Source organism: Tachypleus tridentatus, chromosome 12, assembly GCF_004210375.1.
Source record: "Tachypleus tridentatus isolate NWPU-2018 chromosome 12, ASM421037v1, whole genome shotgun sequence".
Taxonomy (NCBI): Eukaryota; Metazoa; Arthropoda; class Merostomata; order Xiphosura; family Limulidae; genus Tachypleus; species Tachypleus tridentatus.
In genome coordinates this window covers 86,942,147-86,966,807 of record NC_134836.1, presented here as the reverse complement: position 1 = coordinate 86,966,807, position 24,661 = coordinate 86,942,147, and the positions used below count along the sequence as shown (strand labels likewise).

The 24,661-nt window shown below is 31.6% G+C and overlaps 1 protein-coding gene across 2 annotated transcripts in view; it reads right to left on the bottom strand.

Annotated features, from left to right (window-relative positions):
• LOC143233900 (uncharacterized) overlaps positions 1 to 24,661 on the bottom strand; it is an 83,223-nt gene that overhangs the window by 17,205 nt on the left and 41,357 nt on the right. Inside the window, exon 12 of one of the 2 annotated variants that reach the window (XM_076470765.1) lies at positions 8,390 to 21,974. In XM_076470765.1, the coding sequence (XP_076326880.1) occupies positions 21,112 to 21,974 (863 nt within the window). In that variant the 3' untranslated portion in view covers positions 8,390 to 21,111. The remainder of the gene's footprint in view (positions 1 to 8,389; positions 21,975 to 24,661) is intronic. The other variant, XM_076470766.1, reaches the window with a different exon arrangement.

Below are 24,661 nucleotides of genomic sequence, written 5' to 3'. Positions count from 1 at the left end.
GAAGGTGTATGTACTTGTTACAGTTGGTCCACTTCTGACGCGGATTTCATATACTGCACACTTGTAAGGAAATTGAAATTAATTTATACTTTTAATAATTATCATGTAAATTACATACGTCTAATTAATGTTTGTATTAAAATTTTAAGATTATCTCCTAACTTCAACTGCTAAGAAAATGAATAGCACTAGTTGTAATAAGTTGCTATTCCATCATACACTCTTACCCATTCAAGCCACATAATCAGTTCGTTTAATAACCAAGAGATGGCGCACTAGACACATCGCATTTCTTTTCCTATCTGGTATTTCAAAGATCTCGCTTCTTCTTTTTTGGGTATTTGGGTATATTGGAAATTTTGATACCCAGGAGAGTCAGGTGAAAAGACCTCTTCCTCCAAAGGTCACATCAACTGAATTACATATTTTGCGTGTGCGCGAGCACCACTCTAAATTAATTTCATTTATAAATATTTTCTCTGACTCTTATTTAAACATCCACTTTTATCCATGCATATGCTAGTCATATTTGTGCCGTAACAGGCGCATGCAAAAGTTGTTGGTAGAGGGCAAAAATAATGAACGAAATGAATTAAAACAAAGCGTGAATAATTTACAATAAAAAGAAAGCACGTGCTCTTATATCATAATCTTAGTATTATCTCACGAAAAATTAAAAGAAAAACGCCCAGTGTTTTGCCAGTGCAAAATCATAACTGTTTTAAGGTCTTCCTGTCTCAACTTGTTCTTGACGATTAAAATCCAAGCACCGATAAAACTTTTCGTTGTACAAAATTTCAGTTGAAAGAAATGTTCTTACTGCACTAAATCTTATACGGAAATAAATATTACAGAACTGCTAACCTTTGTACTTAGATGCAGGCACAAAATAATTTAACTAAAACAAAATTCAAAGTTAACCAAAATGTAAATAAAATTTTTTGTTCTTTGCACGAGCAATTTAAGATATATTACGATTACATTGTAATTTCAAGTCAACATTTATACCTCAAACATGGTTATCAATTCACTATAAATTTGAATTGAACGATAAAACCTGAAAAATATAGATAGAAAAGTACAGCTTTAAACTTACCTTTTAAAACAGCATCAATGAAGCTGTGAGAGAAATCCAAGAGGTAACGCTTTTCGTTAACTAACCATTGTTCTATTAGCCCACTCGGTGGATCAGTGGTACGTTTACGGACTTAACAGTGCGAAAATTTGGACTTCAATTTCCCACGGTTGACAGAGCGCAGACAATTCACTATGCAACTTCGTACGAGAAACAACACTTGCACTACTGACGGCTCTCAGATTTTCTTAAAATATATTATTTAACAAAGCGCAGTCCAGCGTCAAAATTCCTTATTCTAGTGCCATCTATGCAGAGTAACCCCAAAATCAGGCAATTCAAACAGCATGCTAACTAACTCTTAATAACAAAACGTATTCTTACATTCTACCATAATTGATGCTATAATACTGTAACCAAGTTCGCACAGATTCGAACAGATGTAGGATTAAGTCGTCAAAAATATACTGATTACAGTTTCCAGCACAACATACCCTTTAACATCTTGGTTCAGAATTGTACCTTGGTTGTAAAACTGTTTATGGAGTTACTAGAATATCAGTAATAAATTTGTACCAGTAACTTAAGAAAGTACCCTGTTATGCAAAACTGAAAACCCATTCAATGTTAGACATACTGAGAATATTATCTATAGTTACAATGTTCCACGAGGTTTATCTGACAATATCACTTGTCGAAACCTATGTTGTAAAGTTAACTTGGTGAAACGTTGTAACTATAGATATTACACTCTGTATATCCTACCATAAATAAGGTTTACGTCTGTAACAGTGACAAATGCAAACCACTTTGGAATCAGTCAAAGAAAATACAACATAATGAAGATTAACATAAAACGTACAAGACACAATTAGAAACTATTTTCATAAATCTTATCGATGAGAACAAATCTAACGAAAACGGCTTTAACTTTAACACACAAAAGAGGGAGTTGGCCCAAACATCCACATGTAAGTTGCCATGGATTAAATTATTTAATATACTATGGCTATGAAACAATGTTTCAAGCTAGCAAGAAGCTAACAATTAAAACTATACCTGTAAGAAGTCAGCTTTAGCGTTCGGTAAAATAGATTTTTTCACGTGACCGTTAAACAAGGATGCGACAGGTTTTCTCGGCTATTGCTCTGAAATACGCAAAAGGCATTGTGTAATGAAATTAGTTGGTTTTAAGTTACATTTCAAAGATACACAAGTGAAAGTAAATTATAAATGTATGATACATAAAATGCATGTTTTTGACGCAACACTGAAACATTCTCCCTACCAACTTCAATACTGATGCATGTTTACATAAAATATATATTATCCATCGTACAGAATACAAAGAAAATAACAAAACTTCAATGTTACAGTTTGTATTATAACCTCAGGTAAACACACTACTGAAGTACAAATATCTAATAGACGTCAAAATTCTAAACATAACGGAAAAAAAAAGACATTACGAATTTTTAGCTTGTCAATTCTGTTGACTAAAAAACTGATAAACATGGAGCTCATACAATATAAGAGTTAGGAGATGAAAACAAGTAAAAAAACAATCAGTAACATAATGATAGTTATGGAACGCTTGGTTTAAACGTATTCAACTTGTAGGCACATCTCGGTTTTTTTCCCGTTCTTGTAATAGCTCGAATAAAACCGAAAAATTCGAGTTTTATAGTTAAAGTTCGAAACGAAATATAGTTACAGTACTGTTAATAACTTCACAGGTTACTAAATTTGGAAATCTTTAGCTTAACTCAGTCACTTGTATAGTCGTTGCATATTTGATATTATGCTATTACAATTCTATTTATAACTATTACTAATATTATACTTTTATAATAATAACAAATCTGTTGCTGTCCTTCGAATTCCTGTTATTTGTGCAGAGAAAGGCCATTACGAGGAGACGTGTATGTAAAACACAACGATCTGTAAGAATGAAATATTTTGATACGTACACGTTTCAACAGGTACCTGAAGAAAACAGACGAATGCTCTGTCGAAAGGTGCAACATATATTAAAATATTTCATTACAGTTACAGATGGTTGTGTTTTATATATGCCCTTTCTCTATCATCCACTGTGTTCGGTGGTTATGTATTATTGCCCATTATTAGATATTCTACTGTGACAGTAGCAGGTCAATCTCAGATCACACACCTTCGACAAAATATTTCCCATGACACTTCATTGTATGCGATCATTGCTTCCAAGACCAATGACATAAAAATCTGCCAGTCTAACAGAATTACAGTGCTTGCAGTTTCTTAGGGCAGTTTTCTCGTAAAAACAGACGCCGATTTTGAGATGTGGCTTGGTAACCTTCTTAAAGTTGAAATGCTTATTTAATGCCTAGTTTGTTACCTGTCCCAGGAAGTATACTTAACTTTACTGCATTAACTTTCTAGGCTGTAAGGCTCTCTTTCGTTTGTTTGTTTTTGAATTTTGCGCAAAGCTACACCAGGACTATCTGCGCTAGCCGTCCCTAATATAGTAGTGTAAGACTAAAGGGAAGGCAGCTAGCCCTCACCACCCACCGCCAACTCTTGGGGTACTCTTCTACCAACAAATAGTTAGATTGACTGAACATTATTACGCACCAACGGCTGAAAGGGCGAGCATGTTTGGTGCGACGGGGATTCGAACCCGCGACCATCAGATTACGAGTCGAGACCCTTGACCATCTGGCCATGCCGGACTTTCTTTTGTAATCGTTGCTTTTGTCAATAAAAGCTTTGTTTCTAATTGGCTAAAAAAGGTGTTTCTAAGCATGATACTATTTAAACATTCTGCTGTGCGAGTAAATCCGCTTCAACAAAGGCCACCGCGGAGATAGCTCTCGAGTAGCTTTGCGCGAAATTCAAAACAAACCAAAGAAAGACCACTAAAAACACCCTTATTGTATTCTTTCGTTCTACAACGTTTACCAATTTCGCTGTATGAATAATTATCTTCGAAAAAGATTTACATGTTTTTGTATGTATATTCTCAAGTAATAAACCTGTCCGTGATATCAATGCATGTCATACTGTACAGAACTTAAAAAGCAAGTATGTTCATGTCAAATATGTTACCCATGATACTACGGCACTTGGATGTAATGACACAACACTGCCTTACTATATACAAATCGTTCATATGTGCGTGTCTGTAATGTGATAACTTGCTTCATAGTTGTAAGTAAAACATGTTTATGGTCGTTTTTTCCCTATCGAAGCTGCTACGGATTCCACAGAAAGTTCACACTATAATTATCCTATATAGCTCTCGCTGCTTTTAAACAATTTGAACCAAACTAACTGTGAAACATTAATAGAAAAATTTGTAATTTCTCCCCAGTATTTCTTATTTATCTAAAATAACCTAACCAAACTTACAGAACTTTATATTACTTGTAACATGAAAACAGAAATATGTTCAACATCAGCTGAGCAAAAATATATTCTTTAAGAATCAATGTTAGAAACGTGATATTTAAGTTGCATTTTTTCAAGCATTAGCCGTTCAAGATAATTTATTTTGGGCTTTAAATAAAACAGTGTCACATGATATAAATACTTAGTGTATAGTATAGCACACACATATAAGTAATACCTGTTTTTTTATTAACTTTAAACCGTTATTACAAACAATACATGAGTACGACATTTAACTTGTGATATAACTTTTATTTCGGTACATAAGATACTCAAAAGAGTTAAAGCAACAGTTATCCAACTTCGGAGAATTAAAATAACGAAGTCGTTAGTATAGCAGTACATTAATTATTTTGGTTATTGCATATTCCCCACTCCTTGGGACTTTTAAACTTCTTAGACAAACAGCATATAACGCCAGTCCTACCAAACTTATTGATGTCCTTTATGAATACTCTACTCGAATGGTTGGATCGAACGATTAAATGGTTATAACTATCTGATAAATCTGCAATCAAACAAATGTTTGTCTTGATAAAGGTTATTTTTCGTAGACATCCTAGAAGGCGATACCATATCTAAGTATAGTTATCACTTCTTTCTTATGTGGGTCAATGACCTTCTCAAAACTTTAAAAAAAAATTCAAGCATCACCTCAATAAAATATTAGCAATGGGCGAACCAAAAAAAGTAGGTTCTGTTTACTTGGTGAACGATTCATTCGAAATCAATAAACAAATCCCTAATGTTTGTTTGTTTTGGAATTTCGCACAAAGCTACTCGAGGGCTATCTGTGCTAGCCGTCCCTAATTTAGCAGTGTAAGACTAGAGGGCTACTCTTTTACCAACGAAAAGTGGGATTGACCGTCACATTATAACGCCCCCACGGCTTGGAGGGCGAGCATGTTTGGCGCAACTCGGGCGCGAACCCGTGACCCTCAGATTACGAAGCGCACGCCTTAACGCGCTAGGCCATGCCAGGCCCCAAATCCCTAATGATTCACTAAGTCTAAAAAAATCCTTTAATAGTCTCATCTAAATACAAAAGTCAATTATTTCAAACTTATCATTTGTATTAAGTTATACAAAATAAGCTGCATACCAAACAATGATATAACTCGTATATACACATCTTCAAATGTACAACGTAACTTCAAAATCGCCTCGATAGCTTCAGAATTGTATGTTGAAAAAAATAAGAAAGCTGATATTCGGTGGATTATCATCCAACCTTAATGCAAGCATCGATATCTCAGTGAATGTAACAATTTGGTGGATATTGGATTAGTAACAGTAAAACTAATCTTCATTAAGACCAAATCCGTTAACCAGCACTGATAATGACAGAAACATTCACTGCAACCAATTTAATGTGAAGTTTAGTGCAATAATACGTGTCCCAGATTACATGGCCCCTGATTTTACAGACAAGACGGCTTCGTATAAGTGATGAGAGAGTTAAAACTTTGTTATCTACAACTTAGCAAAACTCACTAACTGCACACACACACACAAATACACTTCAAAATTGTTTATTTGATGAATTTAACGCAAAGCTACTCGGAAAACTACCCGCGTCTACTTTCACTAATTGTGAAGTGATAAACTAGAGGAAAAGTAGTCTTAACACCAACGAAAAGTGAGATTGGTTAAAACGACGAGCGAGATTCGAACCCGCGATCCATAGCAAGAATCATTTAAATAGTTACGTATTTCCCGAATAACCTGAAAAGCGCATCTGAGTAACGCTAATTACAACTAGTTCGGAAAACTTATTCTCCAACCACAAGCATGTAATACTCGTGTATATTTCCACTTACATCAGTAGAGATATTATACTGAAAAACATTATTTGTTGTCACGCAAAAAACTATACAGTGGCTAGTAATGTGCCCACTACACGTACTGAAAATCCAGTGTCTAGAGTCATAACCCTCAAGATTTATGGTCGAGACATTTAAGAGTGGAACATTTTAATAGCGTATTTTCAATATTCTTTATATAGATATGCTTGATCAACGCCAATACTCAATAACTTCGTTCAGAGTTGTTTTATCTCGTTGTTTATCAGTACGGCTGTGGTAGCAAATTCAAAATCATAGGTATCCCTTTTTACTTCCATAGAAATAAACAACACATACGACGTTAACATTAGTGTTGACCCATGCGGAAAGAATACTGAAAGCTTTTGTTTTATTATAGTAAAGCCACATCAGGCTATCTGCTGAGTTCACCGAGGGGAATCGAACTCTTAATTTCAGCGCTGTAAATCCGTAGACTTACTGCTGTACCGGCGTGGGACAACATTAACAGTAAAAATTCACGTGCATCAATGTATCTGTTAAATCCTTTAGCGCAAGCTAGAATGCCAATACATATTCTAATAAAATTTAACAAAATTAAAAGAACACCAAAACATTAATGTTATTTACTTTTAGAGAGTACAAATCCAAAACACAACTGTTAAACGAACCTCCTCTAACGAGCTTTATCTGGCTTGTGTAATTGTTGTTATTTTTTCAGCATGAAATTGTGCATAGGATTTAGTAGGTTGTATTAAAAACAATTTTTGTGTATCGTCACGTCTTGTTCTGCTCTGACCACCGTCTTGACAATAACCCTGCACAGTAATTTATATTACAAAAAGCTCCGTCGTGAGGATTTCATGGCCAAAGCACACCATACCTTCCTATTGTTTCAATAATCCATCTACCATACGAGAACGCCGGTTTCTCAGGTTCGCATGAAAACTATGCTTCCTTATCAAACACCATGAATACCCGTTTCATTCTCCAGCTGAGACGGTTAAGCGGGAGATATGACTGTAAACCATCTCTTGACAAATCCATAGCCTGTTGGCCTCGTTTCTAGACGGAAATCCTTGATAATGTTGTGTACTGTTATCTTAGATATCTTTGGCTATGGCGAAGTTACTATTTACTGGAATTTTATGATCAGTTCATATATTCTCCATTTTCCTTAACAATGAATATTAACACGTTTATGACGTGGACGGGTAAATATTTTGTATTTAAAGGACTGTTACATACCCTTTTCAAAAGCGAGGAAATGCAAACCTTTGTCAAAATGTAGTTCTTATACTTTCTGTCCCACAGCAACTTTTATAACGGTTGTGGTAATGTTCACATCAAAAATCGCTTGGAAAGAGCCTTTAATCATTATAAATCTAGTTCTGTAGTTAGTCCTTATTTTGATGTGTTGTAGTTGATACAATATTCAGTATAAAGCTATGAGTTAACTTGTGAACTATCTACTTTATTTCCCACCTTTTACTCTCATTGTGCCTCAAAATCAAACAACTAATCCACCACCCGACAAGTGAAGTATTTCAACATACTTAACTACTGCAGCCATGTTTGTTAAACAAACAAAATAAAATATACCTTATCTGTTCTCACTGACTGAATTCAGAAAAACTTTTCGCACCCAAGAACTTCACGAAGCACTTCTGACATTTAACCCAAAAGTACAACTACCTATGGATGCGATCACGTTGAATAATTCTTAAATTAAATACTATGATTATTACTTTTATTAGTTGGTTCCCAAGAATAAAAAACATTATTTCCCATACTAATTATTGATAAGTAGTATGTGGTAAATACGGACAATCCTTTCATAAATTAATATCACAACTCAAGTTATATTTCTTTCACTAAAGCAGGATTGTTTATTCGTACGCTCCCTTAAACTCAAGTTTGTGGAAGAAACTGGCCTCATCAACTCAAATGAAATTCAAGCAGACTCCTCTAATAAATAAACAATACGACGAACAGTTTGTGCGTATCGGACAACTTCCAATTTTAATAATTGAAGCACGCCGCCGCTAAACAAAATGATGCAGCTGCAAGTTTGCGCGCGTACCTTTGTTAATCGTATAAAGCAGGCCTTCCTAGCGAATGACGTACATCATGCCGTCCCCGTGAGCCAACGAAATAAATACGGTCAGAGGAGCGGGTACGTATGTTAATCTTAAATAAATCACATGACATTTAAAGTTGTCTCCTTTAAAAAAAAAAATCACACCACTCGCTGAGAGATTATTTAATAACATCACTTCCGGCCTAACAAAGGTATAGTGTGAGTCAGAGCCAGCTATCAAAGCCAAACTCTTTCGTGGAAAGGTATTCCTTCACTCGTTGTGTTGTAACAAATACCGTTAACTGTCAGTTTTAAAGCTGTGCTCCTCGTTCGTTAGCACAGAATACCACCATTAAATTTGATATCAATTCAGAGTATGTAATGTGTAAAACACCATTAACAGAATAAAACAGTTACATAGGGCCTTTATCCATACATCACTCACAAATAACCACATAACCCTTCTGTAATTTCAATGTCTTATGAAACCACTGAATAATCACAAAAGTATTTCTAATATTATTTTGTTTTACTAATAAAAAATACCTTAATTATTAATTTGAACTTTCATTCCAGCGTCAACAAAGAAGTTAAAAGCAGTACTAGCTCACGATATAAGCTCCTTTTATATAGTCGGTTTTTATTACTTGTGGACGTGGTCATGTCTGACTAACTAAAGTGAATGTTCATAAGAAATGTGTCCCTTTTGTTCTTTTAGCACTAATACTTATACCTGAACAGCGCAAATGATTCATAGATGATTCAAGTGTATAGCATGGTACTTATAATTAGGTTATCCTGGAAATGTTGCTACTAAATTACCCATGGTAAAATGAAATAGCTACTCTGAATACGGTAGGAAGTTTCATCAGGTTATCACGTTTATCGCCTACCCTATTTATTTCTTCCATTTAGCAGATATAACAAACCTTGTTTTAGTATTAATTTCAAGGTTAAAGTATAGCTTATTTTGACAAGCACGAATGCCATTCATCACAAACGTTTTATTTACTTTTGTCATCACAATGAGTGCAACAGCTTTTAACAGTTATTTCTACTTTATTATATAACACCAGGTTAACTTAGTGACATTAATATACATTGATGTTAGAACAATTTAAATTTAAGCCCACCTTTCCTATTCATTTATATTGAACGCAACTGTAGATCGTAATGTTACATATACAAATTTTCAATGAAGCTTAAAAGTTAAACAGCCACATCCATTAAATACATTAAGCTTGAAAATGAATTAAACAGCTCACATATATGGGTTAATCACACCTTGCAAACAATGTGCAACATTCCGTGTTGTCTAAAGAACTTTTTACTTTCTTTTCGATCACGTTCTTTCTCGTGGCCGTGATTACGAACTAAAGTCAACACAGCAAACCTTACTTCTGCAAGGGACAGAAGTCACTTTCAGACCACTAATCTTTATAAAATTTCCACAAATCTCCCTTCCAGTATTACGTGGATCCCCAACACCACATAAAAAATCAGTCAGTGAGTTCGGGGGGGCTGTACAGAAGCGTGTGAGCTTTCGTTGCTTTAAATATCTTATTTCATATTTTAATAAAACCATGACATAATCAGCTTCAATGCAATAGGTTTTTGGAGTCAGAGGTTCTCTTTCATTTCGATTTATTTTAAATCTTGCGCATATCAATACGAGGGCTGTCTGCGCTAGTCTGTACTAATTTAGCAGTGATAGATGTTGGTCTCGATTGGTATGGTGTGTGTATTGGAAGTTTGGCGCTGTTCAAAACACCCTACTGTGCGCATTTGATACTTGCACATAAAACACCAAAACCTTTTCAACACTACCGTTTAATACGTTTAATAATGTCACCGTACGAACATTTCTCTTGAGAAAAGCTGTCCTTATAATCCTCCAGCCAGAAGTGCAGTTGTTATAACATTTCACAGTCGGTCAGGGCATTTCCACAAACCAGACACATACACGTTTTAAATGTCATACATTGTATCACAGCTCGTATCTATGGCGATATACTACTGTTACCACATGAAAATTGTCTTTTATAAAAATCAGATTAATCTTCCACAAGAAACACAAAAGGAAATTTTAAATGTCAACTCTAGAAAACTTGATCACAGGCGTTCGTTATTATTATAACAACAACCAAGATTTAATCTTCTTTATAAGTATCTATATGAACTATAAATATCTGATAAAACCATAACATGTTAGATATAATAAAATTAACGAAATTTTTCTATTTATTTACATTAAAGATCAATCAGACTTAAGCAAAAACTGTTTATATAATTAGGTGAAACCGTGAATAATAGTAAATTGTTTTGAGACATCAGACACTGAGTATATGCAAATATCTCTGGTAACTGGAATATTCCAGAATCAACTTTATAGTCCATCCTCACTTTTAAAAACTTTGGTCCTTTTTTTTTTCTTACTTTTATTTAAAATAAGTTGATGAGTCATAGCATATAAAACAATAAAGTAGCTCAAATCGATTACATGTAGCCTATGATTAACTTAATTATTTCACAATAACCATTCCCTATTTAAGACTGTTTTAGAGTCATTTGCATCACTCTAGTGTTACCAATATGAAAATGCATTATTTTAGAATAATCATAAATAATTGGAATTGCATGCAACTAAATTAACTTCTGTGTGACTTAACACTTGGTACTGTTCTTTACAATCAGTTATATTTGTGTAACTGTACAAGGTTAATCACTTAACCTCACCAAATTTAATTCTGAAAACTGAGTCATATACAGAACAAAACAGTAAAAAGCATCTTTCAAAAGTAACACTAGTGGAAACAATTCCAATATGCAATACTTAGCTGTTGAGGTTAATGCATGCTCTGAGTGGACTACTAAATTCTAAGAAGAGTTACCACTGTTGGCAGTAATAATAAAACCAATAATGTTTTCTAGTAGTCACTTGAGACCTATATTCCCTGGTTTAAAAGTTACACCTAACAAATTGATCAAAATCAATCACCTTAAAAATCTGAATGTTATGTAACAAATCTTGGCTAATCACACCAAAATATTTTTGTTTATTCACCTCAATGACACCTTTATGTGCACAATGGACAAAACCTTCCTGTATGAGACCTTTCACAAAATTTCAGTAAATGATAATGCTCTTTCCATGATTTAGTTAAGGTTTCATTCACATATTTATGACGAAAACTAAATGAAAATTAATAAACTGATAGAAATGTGTTGTAGAGAAGAATACATGCATAACAGATTGCTGCATTAAAAATTAGATTCATTCTTTTATGTTAACTGATAAACAAATGTGTAACTGCTCAGTAATCATATAATTCATGAACTTTAAAAGAAAAAATAGGTTAACTATGAATTTTTATCAACAGTAACTAGCTATGTTTCAAGAAATACAATTTTCTTTCTCTTGCCCTTTAGAAATCAGTTTTCCTCAGCTAATGTTAACCAAAAGATGGACAACAGAATCTAAGAATAATACCTTGACATAGCAGTAGGGTTTTACACTGTGTGTGTCATTGTATATTTAAACCTTACAAGTCATATATTTATGAATATAAGCTAAATATCATTTATATATAAAGGAAAAGATGTCTGGACTTGGTAAATATTACCTGTTAGGTAAACTATATATGATTGGCCAGATATGATGAGTCACTCTTGCCTGGCCTTTAAAATTTAGTTAGGATATGAATGAAAATTTGTCCAGTAAGTTCCTAATATAATAAAATTTCAAAACTGTTAAATGAAATAATTAAATTTTCATGCAAGTTATTAATAATTACACAGCCAAAAATTTTAAACTGGTTTTTTTTTTCAGGACTACTTTACATGCCTATCCAAGAAAAAGAGAAGTTTTGAGATCAAAGGTCAAATGGACCTAACATAGCATGTCTGCTTGTTCAAAGTGTGGATATGTGATGCATTTCTTTAAATTGTTGAAAATGTCTTCAGCTTTATTGCTTACACACAAAGATATAACTCAGTAAAATCCTTTTCAAAGAAACCCTTTTAAGTTTTCTGGGCAAACTGTGCTATTATTGTTCAATACCGTTTCATGTTTGGCAAGTAATCAGTTCCCTCTGTAATTCATAAGAATTACAAAACAGCATGTTTCTGCATGCTTCACATTAATACTAATGACTTATAACACTGTAAATTAAAAATTGTGCATAGTGTTCCTTAAATTTGCAGAAATTATTTATTTCCTATCAGCTTTAAACACTGAACTTAAATTGGGAAGTAATTTCACACAACATAACATATATTATGACTGCCAGTAAAATTTTGTCATTATACTCTTCAATCTCCTGTACTTTAAGTTCTAGAGTTCCAACATAATAAAACATAAGTTCTTGTTTGGTTGTAAACTATTCATCATAAAATATGATCTGCAAGAAATCTGTACCAGCAGAGAATTGTGGTGATTAATGTGACAGTACAATTCATCCTAAGAATGTTTGATGGCTCTGCACTATTACATTATCATTTTAGAAAAGCCCTGGTCACCTAGGGGAAAAATTACATTGTGTGGAGTATACATTACTAGTAAAAACATTCAGGTATACTCTAGCTGTTGTTTTTATTTGTCTGTGATCAGAGTAAGAAATCACTGAAAGCTATCCACGGATGATAAAAATAGTTTATTTGAATAGTCGTATTTCCCAACTAAATGCAGCCAAGGTTGTTTACACAGCTGCAAATTCTTTTATCTTTTGACTACCACAGAAAGATGTCTAAACATTAAAAAAAAGATGTCTTCCCAAAACAACATGATAGGCATGCAGTATCAGTTTTTCTAACATCATTTCCCCAGGCCCAGTATCTTTTGGACAGACAGATATTCTGCATTTACAAGGCTCAAACACTAACCAAAAACATCATGTCCATTTTACATATGCAAGTGAATGGAATGTTCTACACAAGTGACTATGTGGACTTAATAAAATAATGTGACCAGTTTACATGAAGCCATTCTCTATACACTAGATACCATTCTAAAAATGCAGTAAAAGCAATATAATTGACCTACAAGGAAATAACTATTGCATTCATTGTTTTAAAATGTTCCATAAATTGGCACAAACCAGTAAGATAAATTTTGACTACTTAACAATGTAGATGAAACTTGGTGTGTTTGTTTTTAATCACGTGTATACTTATTTATGGTTCACTGGTTTGTATTTAATGGATAAAATTTTTTCATATTGAACATTAAGTGGCACATATAAACATCATGCATCCTTGTCTTTTTAAAGTAAACAAATTTATTACATTACTTACAATAACATACAGTATGCCATGAATGAGATGAAACTAATTGATAATTAATTTATCCCTAATCAGCACAACAATATGTATATTAAAATTTAATAACCAAACACATTAACACTGTCCAAACTAAGCTGTAGTGAATATGATATTTTGATACTCTGATTTATAAAATGTAAATTTTCTACGTAATTTAATACTAAGGTTCAGAGAAAATAACTAACCAAAATTATCAAACATGCTTCAATTGCTAGAAGTTTGCAATGACTTTGGAAACATAGAACTAATGAGTAAGCTTCTTCATATGACTGACAGAAAACCACATTTAGCTATCAAGTAAAAATATTTATGTTCACAGAATATTGTTGGTACAGCATTACTTAGACAAATGCCTTTCTATCAGTTTAATCATACATGCACGTGTCCTAGAACAATGATACATTATAAGTACACCAGTTATACTTCTCACCTACAGCACTATCAAGTGCAATACACATTAATTAAAAAAAGGTGATGATTTAGGAGGTAAAAGATTATTCAATAACCAATGAATATATCCTAATTTATGATATTTAAATGCAACTGCCCTTAAGAAAGATATGATGAAACAAAACATTTTATGGCTTTCTAAGTTGGTGGATTTAAGGAACAGTTGAATACTTGGAGTTGTTTTATTTCACATACTAATACCAAAATAATTAGGTAGTGCTATGCACATACACATTCAGGAAAATTTTATATATGAAAGTAACTGTGCAAACAGTTCTTAAGTTACAAGAGAATACAACTCAATAAGAAATTAATAAACTGTAAAAATAAAGAAAAATATTCTGTACAGTGAAAAGTTAGAATACACTTTATTTTCATAAAACACGTGAAATGAATGAAAACTGGTCCGAAGGAAGAAGAAACATTTATATAAACTATACTTTAATTGGGCTTTAATTTCTGTGATTGGCTGGCAAGTAGGTAGTGTCAACAAAAATATAAAAAAAATACATAATTTTAAAAATTAGAGATTTTAAACTACAGTCATTAATAATTCTACAGTAAGGAATATTTGTCTCAAATCAATAGTATTTTAAAACCAACCAAAACGTCAAAATAGAAACACAAAAAGGAAAACACAGCCTCTCTTTCTTAGATGCTGTTTAAGAAATAATGATCTTCTAATTAGACTCCTTATAAATGTGAAAGATAATCAGTTCCATTCAATGACTGTTTGGATGAAAACCTCCCATAAAAAAGCAGCTATTCTGATTTTGAGGCACAGAAACATTTGTTGTAAAAAAATATTCTTTAACAATTGAATATTTATATATTTTTTTTTGTTTTAGCACAAAGCTGCACAATATGCTACCTGTGTTCTGTGAGATAGTCAAACTCTGGATTTTATCACTGCGAGTCGATAAATTTACTGCAGACCTACTGAGGGGAGGGGACGGTCATAAGTCCTATATATGATAAATATATTTTATTTGCCTAAGCCAAAGCCAGTTAAGGCCTTGAAAAATATTTCCCTAGTTGAGAAACATTATTTTATCTATATTACATTAAACTAGTAAACTCTACAAAATGATAAACATTTTTTCTGTTTACTTTGGATCATGTAAGTAATAAATACTTCAATAGCTTCTCAGGAGGTATAGTATTAACCTCAGAATGGCTCAAAACTGCATGAGGAAGAATAAGTTGTATTTTTTAAGCTGTTGTCCAACAATCAAATTCTTAATGCAACATATAGATTGGTGTCACTAATAAAGTGGCATTTTAGATGAAATTGTAAAAAGTCATCCAAACTAGTGATTGGCATTTTAAAACGAAGTTAAAATTCTTTTAAATATATTGACCCCTCCCATGAAAAAAAACACAACATTTTCACTAAACTTTATGCTTTTATTTTTAAAATAAAATATTTTAATTTCACACTATCTTGAAAGTGTATACCAGCAAAATTTAGTTATATGGTCAACCTAACTGTCAACTTTGGGTTACACTTCAATTTAAAAAAAAATGCTGGGTAGATTAATAGCATTAGAATAAAAACATCCTTCTGTAATCTACAAGTTGTATTTCCTATAATCAAAAATTGTTTAAATGAACCTAAATCAATAGAGAAGCTTTGTTCTGGTCATTTTAAATTGGAGAATTTTTTTAAAAATTACATTACACAAAAATTTCAAACTTTTTTTTTACAGAAGAGCTTTATAAAATTTACAAATAAAGAAACATGCATTCTACTGAAACCTGAAACAAGCTCTGTTATTTTTGTTTAATATGAACTATTTCATCCCTAAGCTTTTTTTTTTAGTTCCTTTTACCAGGTCATAATTTTTGGGTTTTAGAAGCACATTGGTAGTCTTGTGTATTATTTTTTATTTGTTCCACTCATTAAATAATGACTATGTATACAGGAAAGATTTTATTTATGGTGTACTCAGAGAAAGTTTATGAATTTCTTAATCAGCAGTTTAGTTGACTTTAGTATTTCAAATAATTTACAGTCCCCAACAAATATCAATGAATGAAGCACAAGCCTTCAATTTTTGTTATAACAAATACTACAAATTTTTCCATTCTCCAAAACTAACATCTTCCTATTTCAACTTACATTTTAATACAACCCATGCTAAAGTTAATGACCATAAGAAACCAGATTATATTCTTAAAATAAATGTGGACACGTGCATAATGTGTACTAGAAAATTATTTGAAATAAATATCAATGAAATCCCCAGTTATTTAATATTATAAACACTGCCACACCAGTACACATATAGCTACCCATCTTAATTTATTGATGGATGAGCCTGGCAAACTCTCCTGTCCTAGATATTAAATATATGATTCATGATCATAAAGTTCTGAATAATGAAAATTACAGTTTGAAATGTTTGACAAGTCTAAAACTTTAAAGACATATAATGTTAATTGGGAATTTAAAGAAATGTATACTCTCTAAGAAAAATTATTTACATAAAGTAAAATTTAATACAGTAAATATGAACTGAAGTCTAATTATAAACACAATGAAACTGTTAGTTTTTGTTTCACAAAGTATAATTTCAATAATAATTTTAAGGATCAAACACAAAATTCAGTTCTAATGTTCTAAATCTTTCATTGTTGTATAATCTTAAAATTATATTTTTAAAACACCTAGAAGAGCTGTTAATATGTATTTTCTGCTTTCAATACAATCCTTGCATTTATGATGTTACAAGAGTTCAAACTGCATGCATCTTCAACAGACACATCTCCAAAAATTACATTATTTACAATATTTTGAGAATGATTAAGTGTTTTACAGAATGAATATAAATGCACCGTATTTTTTTTATTATCCGGTATTTAACAAGAGCAAGAGACATGTAACATGTTCAATACTACAAGCTTATACAGTTTTTCTTTTTGTGAAAATGACAAATTAAGATTTTTTTGTTCTACAAAACACAAACTACAAGAAACAGCTATAATTTGACATTGAACCAAATTACTCTATGGATGGTATATGTGTCTTCTCTCACCAAATACTTATCCTGACAAAATTACTACTTAGCTCCTGCAGGCAAGTGGCAGGAGATAAAGTTTTCAGACTGAATAATATATGTTTAGATGTTGAGATACATATTATTTTCCAAGTTAATTTTGCCTTATTTTGCTCATTTACAAGAATATGTAACTAACATACAACCAATGTAGCTCTAAGAAAACAGTGAATATTTTAATTATGTTTGGAGCAAGACAGACTTTTAGCCTAAACACAGGATCTAAAAGTTAAAAAGTTACTCAAACAAATCAATTATATATTTAAAGTTGTATTGCATCTGTCATGAAATATTGAAAAATATTTTTGCGGAACAATTTTTTCTAGAAATTTATTTTTAAAGAATTAAAGCATGTCTAAATATCAACTGACAGTGATCTCATATTAATAGTTAAGCAAACATACATTACTTTGTAGAATATGTTGAGATCTAGTGTTATATTGCTTCATAGTGACTAAACAACCACATACACTTTTTAAACAGCACTTATTCACACAAAGCTTAAACCTATTAGCATGTGTGAGGGTCAAAGTGAGCATGTCATGTCTTTTAAATATAGTGCTATTCAACATAGTATTACATATTTTATGTAATGGTTATCACCCAATACTGATGATTGTAGTGACAGTTCACAATATATGAGAATAACTGAGACAAAATTTATAGGGATAGTTAGAAAGGCTTTATATATGTATTTTGCATATTCTAGAGGTTATACAAATGCAATATAAAGATTATACAATGGAAAAAGGTTTTTACTCTTGGTAAGAACATCACATTCCTGTCAGTCTCAGTTAGAGGACATCATCAATCTACACACAAATCTCAAGCACAAATACTTTTCTAAAACATCTGATTTCTTGGTACACAATAGACTTGTGCATGTTACTAGTAGCTTGCTACATTCTGCATAGATACAAGTAATAAATACCTGGAATGATAGTCTAATTCTTCTCCATGTACATTTGGTTAAATGACTTTTTTTTAAAACTTAAGAGTAGAAAGATCAATATGAAAAGGGGTAGTGCTAACTCAGTGGCTTCCTAAGCTTAATTTTGTACACCACAGGTTTTTCTGCTTGCCTGCAGTCTTACACATCTTTGATGACTGTCAAATGTCACTACAAAACCCACCCATAGAGGATATTCAAATCAATGTACAACGACAGCTGAGACTCAAAGCATCTGATTGTTTAAGTGTGTGCTATGAATAATATGAACATTTTATAAGTATTTCTCATATCATAATATAAAAATTCAGGAATCTAACTTCAGAAAATTCTATGATGTTTAACTGTAAACAATGTGAGAAGGGTTTTCACAAACACATAACATAAAACCTCAGTATCTTCGTCAATCTCAGCAAGACTAGGGTATTGAATTTCACACTTGTAATTTTACTTAAAGCTTGGTACATTTTATGTGCAGTAAGTTCAAAATCATAGTCAATATTCTTTCTTTAGTGCATGGTAGGTCCAATGGACAACAAACTAATCTAACACCAATTTTTCCCACAATTAATTTTTACAATCACCTCAGTATGCCATTATGATTTTTGGACTACCTGGTTACCATGGGTTCATGAAACTCTTGGCTATTACAGAAATGTACTTGCCTAGAAAAAAAAAAGGTTATCATGGTGTACACTAAAACTGCATCATGATTTATTTCTACCTCAGCAAATAAAAAAGTGAGGTAACAATGTTAAACATAATGCACAATACTCAACCTTGATTTATAACATGCTGTGTAGTTCTTTATGGGTGGATTACATTGAACTGAAGTCTAGAGCATTTATTAAATTATTAGCACTAACCTATAAAATCAGAAAAAATGTTAATATATTAAAATAAGTATTAAAGCAATACCAGGAAGAAAACCAGAGAAAACTTCCATACGTTTAAGGCATGTCTTTTCACACAGTTATGCTTTATTTAATTTGAAATATCAAATTAGTGGTACACTACATAATTATGTTTCACAAGTGGTCAAAACAGAATCTAAACCTTTTTCTCTAATAATGATATATAATGTGCAAATGAAAATGTTCTTGTATATTATAATGCAAAACTTTATTTTTACCTCATTGCATTATCCTGTGTAATAAATTAAACAGTTTATTAATGTGGAAGCAATATTCTAGAACGTGAGAAGACAGTCCTACCTGATAGATCCAAATGGTTGAAGTCCAAACTTTCTGCTATTCTGTACAATCTTTTTATTGTCAATTGTATCCAAGTTTTTTTTATTTTAAACTTAACAAGGTGTAAGCACAGTTTTAGAAAAATGTCACACTCTGTGAGTGAAACCCACAAAACTGTAAATTTCTCATTTCAATAATCATTTTTGCTTTATGTGGTAATTATAAAATAATGAACAGTAAATTTTTAAGTTATGAAAACCACATTTGTTAAGCCAAGTGCCAAAAAAACATTTCTAGAAACAATACCAAAGGAAAAATATGAGGACAAACAAATTTGTGACATTTTTATTGCAGCCATGACCAATTTTTATATTTAAGAGTTCAATGCTGAGAAAACTAACTTTCAAAACTTTTACTTCCAAGATTATATCCGTACATATTTAACTAAAGTAATAGTTTAATTAGCATTAGAAAATGCTATCAAAGAAAATAATTAAACTATCTGTGAAACACAAGCAAGCAATAAACAAAAATATGGGCTTTATGCTAAAACACCCATATTCACATTACAAAACTGACAAACATGAAAGGTGAAAAAACAACTGATATTATAAACTAGTCACAGCCCTCATACATATACATGGACCATTGTTCACACTAGTGAGAGCATTAAAAGAAAGTTTCATATTTTTAAACTTTCTCTTCTTACACGTTAAGCCTGTTGCCTTCTAATTAACCATTTCTTTTTTTCAACAATTATAAAACTTCTGATCAAGTAGTTTGAAATAAGTTTAGTAAACTATTTTGCCAAACAAAACAATAAACATCATTCTCACAGTGGACTAAGGGAGGAAAAATAAAGTAAATGGTTAAAAATGAATGAAATAATCAAAGGTAAACACTATGAAATTTCTGTACTTTATTACACTGTCATTACCTATTAACCTAAAAGTAGGAAGTTCCATTCATAACGAAGTACGTTTAACATATGTACAGCCATTAAGTACAATGAATTCTTGCTCATTTTAATGCTAAGTCAACTCCAAGCAATGATGAGATTTTACACTGTAAATATTTTATGCATGTTCAATTTTTTGACAGAAGTATCCATTTCCTTCAAGGTCATTATTAATTACAGCAACAAAATTAGATTTTCTAGATAATAGAATATATCATGAAAATATCTTGTATCAAATAAATCTATTCATCACTTCTCACATTCTGTTCAGAATGTCATCTTTAACAAGATAGCATGCTGTGGAATGTTTATATTTATCAGCAAGGAAGGAAACACCAGTCCCTCAAAACTTGTATAAATGTTACAAATAGTTAGACACAAAAGCAGCAGTCTGTAGAATTTAGCATTTTTACCCAAGAGACAAAAGAAAGGCAAAAAATTTTAAGCTGAAATGGCAGAAACAAAACCAATTTGTTTTAATCATTATTCTATAAAACAAATGTTCAATTTAAAAATCAAAATATATAGTGAATAAGTCATGGAAATGTCATCCCAGTGATTATTTCACCCAAGCATCCATAACTCTTACACAAACACAACTACAATTAGCTGTAATCTGCTGAAAATAGCACATCTTTTTTAACCCTTAACATCTAAATACAACTCACTCATACATACTTAAAACACAAACAAATACTATATACAAAAAGGCAATTTCAAATGGTATCAAACTAGTCACATTTTCTTTTACATGGACTTGTACAACATACCATTCAAACTTATAGCAATGATAACCTTTAATAAAAGTCTCCTCTTCGAGTATAACCTGGGTGACCACGTACATGTCCAGCTCCATCCTGGTCATACCTATATTCGTGGTCTGGATAGTGTTCACTAGCAAGTGGCAAGCCAGAAGATCTACTTCCAGACTGGGTAAGTGGTTCTACTTGAGACATTGCTGGTGGTATATCACTTCTATAGACATCATGAGAATATTCTTTGTCCACACTTTGTCCCGGAAGACCTTGTGAACTTGTCCTTTTTGGATTATATTCAAAAGAAGTCATGCGACCAGCAAATCCTTCTGTGGACCTTCCAAATCTTTGTTGCTGTGATTGGCTGGAAGATAGTCTATCTTGCTCTCTCATGACACCATGGCTTGAAAATGTTTCTGAAGTGTTTATAGGAGAGAGACTACTGTAAGATCTACACTGATTATTATTTTTCTGAGACATTTCATTGCTGGTTGCTTCTCTACTAGCTATGGAGAGAGAACTATTCTGGTGTGAAGTATAACCCCTAAAATTAGAAGAATAACTAGTAGATGGAGATGTTATACCTGAATTACTTATAGTGCTAGCAACATTCAGTTCCTGGTTAGACAACAACCGAGTCAGAGATGTTTTGATTCCAGATGGGTTGTAATTGCTATCTGTGTTTTGTGTAGTGAACTTATCCTTCCAGCTCTCTTTGTCTTGAAGTTGAGTCAGAAATTCTGACCTTGATCTTAAGTATGTAGGTATGCTATTAGATTCATGCTTGTTTTTATAGCTTCTGCTGTACATAGTTTCATACTTACCAGATGCTTCTGTCAGAGTTTCCTGTTCTTGTCTTCTCTTCAAGTCATGTGTTTCCCTTTTCACATTGTCAAGATGTTCCACTAATGTAACAGAAAAAATGTTATGAAGTAATACAAAATATTCTACTTTTGTCAAATATCAATTTCACTTTCATTTTTAAAGATTCATAATATTACAATTTATTACATCATTATTTATTTTTCAAACACAACGTAAACTGTCCAACTTCACTGCTAAAACAAAAACATTAAAAAAAATACTGGCAATTAGTACAAATATCTTGTGTACAGTTAAAATCACTGGTAGATATCTGTTCTCTGTTAGCTTGAAAAATAGTTGGTTTAGAATAAGGCTAGCAAATACTTGCAATAATTTCTGAATATTTAATAAGTTTGAACTATTCAGTAGATTTGGTATGATGTATGAATATCTTTAAAAAATCTCCTACTTTCTATCAAAGTTTTGACAACAAAAACTTCTGTAGTAAAAAACACCACCAGTCTTATTCCCAAATTAAACAATTTCAGAATTATTATGTAGATTACATTCTGAAGTTTATAATACTATAGATTGGTGATGCACCTCAACCATCAATTGTAAGTGAACTCTTGACTAACCTTCCACACTATAAATGTGGTAAAAATGTATTAACCCTATCACTATAGGTCATGGGTCAAAGGCCATGTCATATCGAGTTTATTGACTCATATTCAAAATTTTATTGAATTACTATTTTATGTATGTTAGTATGTTTGGGATCAAATTGTAGAATACAATTCAAATTTTAGTATGATCCATCAGTTAATTTCTAAATTTAAAAATAAATATCAAAAAAGAAAACCTAAATATTGGTTTTGGTGTGTCATATGGTATACTGAATGCCACACAAGTTCAAATTAGATGTCTGTAATGCCCAAACAGTATATAGTTTCACACAAATTAGGAACTGAAATTACCAATACTAACAAGCTAGAATAACAAGTAAGAACCTCCTATCTTTTTTATTTGCTAAGCTATTGCTACTTGTACTGGACAACACAGTGAGCTTGCCCACCTCTTTCTATTTCTGGAAAGACATGCATGCATAGGTACGTACACTTACTTCTGTCTAGGACGTGTTAATAGTCAATGAAAAGCTTGGTATGTTTCCCTAGTGGCTTTCTCAGAGAAATCAAATTATTCAATGTTAAACTCATTCTTTCAAAGCTTAGATTAGAAAAGGTAAGGTGAAATTTAAGTAAGCTGAAAATTTCATTTTTTTAGACCATACCACACTTGATAAGTTAGTGGAATTCTATGGTACCAATTATATTATTTATGATATTTCATTATTTCAAAATGTATATATAAAACTTTAAGAAAATTATTTTGTTTCACATCTTTCAAAGACAAATCCATAAGGCTTAGCAAACTTTGCCAAGAAGCAAATGAGTTGAAAGCTTGAAACTAGAAGAGGTAATTATTTTCTACAATTCTTTATTTACTGTTCTATATTTTAAATTAAATAACTGAAATTTAAAAACCTACTTTAAATAGCAATGATGTATATGCATGCATAACATATCAAAACTGAAATGTGACCGTATTTTACAAAATACTAGTCCAATAAAACACAGCCAAAAACAGTCTGTTTTATACTCTTTGATACAGTAAGATAAAGTGCATATGTATCATATCATTGCAATTTCTATATTCGCCAGGTACTAATGAATGATCAGTAATAATGTGTATAATATATATATAATACTATGTAATTTAAGTTATTCAAACCAAACATTTATGATTTTGTGTTATAATCTATAATCAATCTGCAAAGAAAAAACCTTTGTAGTTAGTTCATAATTTTTACAGCAGTTAGAAATTCATCAAATCAAACCAGCCTGTACAGAGATACAGTAGTGAAAACAACAGATAAGATATAAATTTTTTTTCAAAAAAATATTTGATAATTATGAAATCTGAAAATGCTCCAATGCATAAAAGTAATTTTAATCTTAAAATAAAAATTACATTGCATGTTGGGTAGTCAACATTGTAAAGAACATTTTATGAGAAAGTCTTTAAAAAAATTTCTTAACACTTAATTTGAAAAACTGATATTTTGTGTTCAAAAGCCTTGCAACAATTACCAATAACCTACAAAATTTTGTAAAGATATGTTTACATTACCAAAAATTATAGTATAATTATTTTTGTGGTTACGAGATGGGTAGATTCCACACAACCCTTAATAGAACAGTTAAAACTGATATTTGAAAGTTATTCATGAACACACAAAACAAGCATTACTAAAAATTAAGACAATATTAGTCTTTGCTTTATAGCACTAATATAAAATTCTCTGCCTTGCATTACTCAGTGACACACACACAGATTTAAGTTAAATATTATGTGCTGAAAAGGATGATCTGGCTTCTCTTTACAAAAAGCACCAAGAAAAGTGAATTTCTTTAATTTGGTTTTAGTTTTTGATATCAATACGCACTTAACACTGCTCTTCTACTGTTGCTTAAAGAAATTCAAATTCAAATTAGTATTTATTATTATTGTTTTACATGGAAATGTTGATGCAATGGAATAATTTTGAATGTAAATAAAAAAAATGGAAAGCTCATATACTACAAGCAATGAATTACCTGTAATAACTGTAAATGTTTCAAGCTTTGAGTATAATGATTTAATTTACCATTATATCATGATTTCCCATTTCCTAAAACCTGTACATCTGTCATGTTCATACCACATTGAAAAATTAATTAGATACCAT